The sequence below is a fragment of the Corvus brachyrhynchos genome, unplaced genomic scaffold, assembly GCF_000691975.1.
Source record: "Corvus brachyrhynchos isolate BGI_N302 unplaced genomic scaffold, ASM69197v1 scaffold65, whole genome shotgun sequence".
Taxonomy (NCBI): domain Eukaryota; kingdom Metazoa; phylum Chordata; class Aves; order Passeriformes; family Corvidae; genus Corvus; species Corvus brachyrhynchos.
The window spans coordinates 495,273-499,290 of record NW_008238365.1 but is presented as its reverse complement, the minus strand read 5'-3'; the positions used below and the strand labels follow the sequence as shown (position 1 = coordinate 499,290).

The 4,018-nt window shown below is 59.2% G+C and overlaps 1 protein-coding gene across 1 annotated transcript; it reads right to left on the bottom strand.

Moving 5' to 3' along the window:
* Window positions 1–933: 933 nt before the first annotated feature.
* Window positions 934–3,927, bottom strand: NR0B2 (nuclear receptor subfamily 0 group B member 2). The gene is made up of 2 exons (XM_008635142.2): window positions 2,512–3,927; window positions 934–1,950 (listed from the first exon to the last, which is right to left on the bottom strand). Exons 1-2 carry the CDS (start codon window positions 3,035–3,037, stop codon window positions 1,670–1,672), a joined length of 807 nt encoding a protein of 268 aa, XP_008633364.2. The 5' UTR covers window positions 3,038–3,927; the 3' UTR covers window positions 934–1,669.
* Between the last annotated feature and the right edge of the window lie 91 nt (window positions 3,928–4,018).

Here is a 4,018-nt window from a genome sequence, read left to right as displayed (position 1 = left end):
CCCTGGGAGTGTCCAGACCCCGTTGTGGGGGTGTTTAACAGGCCCTAGGGGTGTCCAGACCCCGTTGTGGGGGTGTTTAACAGGCCCTAGGGGTGTCCAGACCCCGTTGTGGGGGTGTTTAACAGGCCCTAGGGGTGTCCAGACCCCGTTGTGGGGGTGTTTAACAGGCCCAGGGCTTGGCCAGACCCCCAGGGAGGTCACAAACCCCGGGGGTTTCAGGGCACTGGCGGTGTCCAGGCTGCCCATCCTTATCCCGTGTGAGGGGTCTGGCCTTGTCCCCGTTCAGTCCCACGACCTTTGCTGTCACCCCCCCCTCACGGGCGGGTCCCACGCTGGACAAGCACCCACAGCCATCCCCTGTCCCCGGGACAGCCGGGAATTCTGACTCGGGGCTTGGCGCTGCCTGTGGGAGCCATCGGTGGCTCTGGCGCTCCCTCCCCGTGGAAAAAGGCCGTCACGGGGCTGAGATCACCTCGGCAGCGCCGGCAGAGGTGCAGGCCCGGGCTGACACAGCCGTCCTTCCTCACCCCGCGCTGCTGGCAAAGATTCCGGGTGTTTCCGTGGGCATGGGGAGGCTTCGTGCAGCTTTTCCTGACACCTCGCCCGTGCCAGCCACGGAAAATGGGACGGGATTTGTGCCTGCTGGCAGCTGCGTGAGGCAGAGCAGCCGCCTCTGACAGCGCCCTCAGGAGAGGCACCTGGATCTCAACAGCCGGAGAAAGGTCCAGCGTGGGGATTTGGTCCTGGAAATCTCTGTGTGCTGGAAGCAGCCAGGAGCTGCTCATCCAACAGCTCCCACTGTCTGGCAATCAACCTGTCTGCGTTGCCAGATGGATTTTTATGGAAAATCCCTTTTTACTGCATTCTATCTTTTCCACGACTGCAGTTTTTTCTGCCCACCCCAAATTCAACACTGTGTTCCAAACCACCGTGTTCCAAAGCACCAAACATTTTATTAAAAAAATAATTTATTGCATCTTATATACAAACCACATGAATGTTCACTTATAAAATACTGACACCTTGCCTGTTGGGGGCAGGAGGAGCGAGTTTTCCAGGTGTGCACCTGGCTCTAACTCCAGTGAGGGAGGTTTGGATCTCCCACTAAACCAGCTCCACTCGGGGTTCACTTTTCACACAAATGGGAAAGCCCAGAGCCCCAAATGAGGTGCAGTAGGTTTAGGTGCTCCTAAGTGCTCTTAATCCTTTTGTATTTCATGGAATTATGGAGGAAAGAGAGAATCTAAGGAAAAGAGGGGCGAGTCTGTACACCCTGTAGGATTTAACACTCTGGCTTTTTCCCTGAAGAAATTTCCTGCGTATTTCTAAGCACAGAAGCCAGAGCCAGAGCTGATTCTGTAATGTTAGCCCTCGGTCAGTGATCCCACTGAGGCCACCAGACACCACGGGATCAAGCTGGGGACAACCCTCACTGCTTGGAGTTCACAGCAAAATGAGTAGAAACTGGGAGCAGAGCTCCGTGCTCTGGAACAGGGAAGGAAACCCCTCACCCACACACGCTCCCGGGGCTGGAGACTGGCCCAGGCGGAGCAGGAGCTGCTGAAACATCTGCTGAGCCACAGCTGCTTCCCAGCGATGCTGCAGCCTCGGCCCCAGTGAAACACGGCGTTCCCGCAGAGTCCGGAGCGCTTCTCTCCCAAATCCCCGCTCAGCGGGGCAGGGGCAGCCACGGGGCCTGCGGCCAGCCCGCGACCTCAAACAGCATCTCCACCAGCAGCTCCCCCATGTCCGCGTCGCCGATGATGGGCCGGAAGAACAGGTCCGTGACGAGGGCGGCAGGGATGGATTTCAAGGAGGAGGTGACCCGTAGGATGTGGGAAAAGCGGCCCTGATCCTCGGGGTGCAGCGGCCGCAGCAGCTCCCGGAGCGCTCGCTGGGCTTCCCACTGCAGGCTCTCGATGTAGAGCGGAGCCCTCAGCCCAGGGATGTCTGCGAGGGAGAGGAGGGAGAGAGGGAGATGAAGAAGGATGGGAAACAGCTCCAGGTTTCTCCCATTCCCACCCGTCCCCATTTCTCAGAAGGGATCTCTGAGGCCACGCTAAGAGATGGACACAGCACTGCTGAGGCGTAGCTGTTCCGGGGATGCTGTGTGAGCGGGAAAAGAAGTTAATGGGCAAAATCATTAAAAGTAAAGGAATCCAGGACTTATTGTCTGCAGGGCAGGCAAAGGTTTTGACATCCTCCCTGCTTCCCAGTACATTTGGGAATGACCAGAGTTAGGGAGAAGGTGACCAGCCCTCTCTGCTGCTCACACCTGCCCATCTCTGAGCATCTCCAAGCCACGAGGTCTGTGTTTGCCCAGGAAGGTGGTGGAGTCCCTACCCCTAGACGTGGCACTCAGTACTCCGGGCTGGTGACAAGGTGGGGATTGGCCCAGGGCGGGCTTGATGGTCTTGGAGATCTTTTCCAACCTCAGTGATTCTGGGATGCTGTGATTCCATGTCCAGCTGCCAGCGCTGGCCGGCAGAGCCACGAGGGCCTGGCACTCACCCGGATTGAAGAGAATGGCTCCCCTCAGGTAGGTGTACTCGTTGGGGCTCAGGTCCAGCCTCCAGAAGCTGTGGAGGCACCACTGCAGCTGCTGCACGGCAGCCAGCGTGGGCTGTGTCCCCTCGGGCTCCTGCCCTTTGCTCTGGCCACTGAGGAGGATCTTCTTGAGCATGCTGGGGGCCGGGGCCTCCATCACCTCGAAGGTCACCATCTCCTGCACCAGCCCCAGCAGGAAGAGGGGCACCCAGCAGCTGTCCAGCAGCAGCAGCTGATCCTCCCGCGGCAGCAGGTGGAAGGCAGCGACGTTCTTCATGAAGTTGATGGTTTTGACCAGCACGTCAGAGGCGGCCTGGCAGGTGAGGTGTGGCGTGCGCAGGCACACGGTGCGGCGCTGGTGGCACAGGCAGCGCTGCCGGGCCCCGCCACGAGGCAGGTTCTGGCTCAGGAGGGTGTACAGGATGGCAGGGTGCTTGTCCTTGCCGTGGCACTGGCACCTCTCACACTCCATATCCACGCTGGTGCTCATGGCTGAGCCAAGTCCTCGTCGAAATTCAGCAGGTGGGAGAGAGATGTAAAATCCCTTCCAAAATATGTCACAGGCTGGATTGTCCCCGTCCTCCCAGCTCTGCCAGCTCGTGGCTGCGCCAGCCAGCTCTTATAAGGCTGGGTCACAGTGAACACCCCTCCACAGCCTTGACCGGCCTGATTAAGCAGCCCTCATTAAAACCACCCAGCCAACCCCGTTGTCCCTGGGCCGGGCCGAGCGAGTTCCCGGCGCGGTGTCAACGGCCGTTTTCTCAATGAATCGGCGGCGGGGAGGGGCTGTGCGGCCTTATCAGGATTACCCAAACAGGATAAACAGAGTCATTACCCCAGGCTGTACCATGGCACCAAGGCCCCATCGGGCAGGTGTCACTGCCAGGGTTCACAGACAAACACAGGGCGCTCGTCTGGGCCCGGCGTTCAATGGCCCCGGCGCTCTGGCCTTGGGAAGAGCAACCTGGAAGTTGTGTTATCAGCGGCTGTTTGCCCGGCCTTGCTCAGGAGGCTCTTGTTGTGGTGGAGGAAGAGGAACCTGGTGAACTGGCAGGCTGCGATGGGGCCAGGGGTCATCTCTCTCAGAGGAAACGTAGGGCCGGGGAAGGGAAAATGCTCCCATTTTCAGAATGAGAGAAAAGTAAGGAAAAAAAGGTCAAAGTTCTCATATTTTCCCATCAGAAAGGGACCCGGAGGTGCTGGTCGACAGCAGCTGAACATGAGCCAAAGTGGGCAACGATTGTTCCCCTGTGCTGACACTGCTGAGGCAACTCAAACTCTGGGGTCAGTTTTGGGCCCCTCACTCCCAAGACAGACACTGAGCACGTCCAGGGCAGGGAACGGAGCTGGGGAAGGGTCTGGAGAACCAGGAGCGGCTGAGGGAGCAGGGGGGACTCAGCCTGGAGAAAAGGAGGCTCAGGGGGCCCTTCTCGCTGCCAGCTCCCCGGCAGGAGGGTGGGACCACGCCGGG

Coding starts and splice junctions, on each gene's coding strand:
- NR0B2 (XM_008635142.2), bottom strand. CDS start 3,037: ATGAGCACCAGCGTGGATATGGAGTGTGAGAGGTGCCAGTGCCACGGC. Junction 1,951..2,511: donor AGCCATTCTCTTCAATCCGG/GTGAGTGCCAGG, acceptor TCTCCCTCGCAG/ACATCCCTGGGCTGAGGGCT.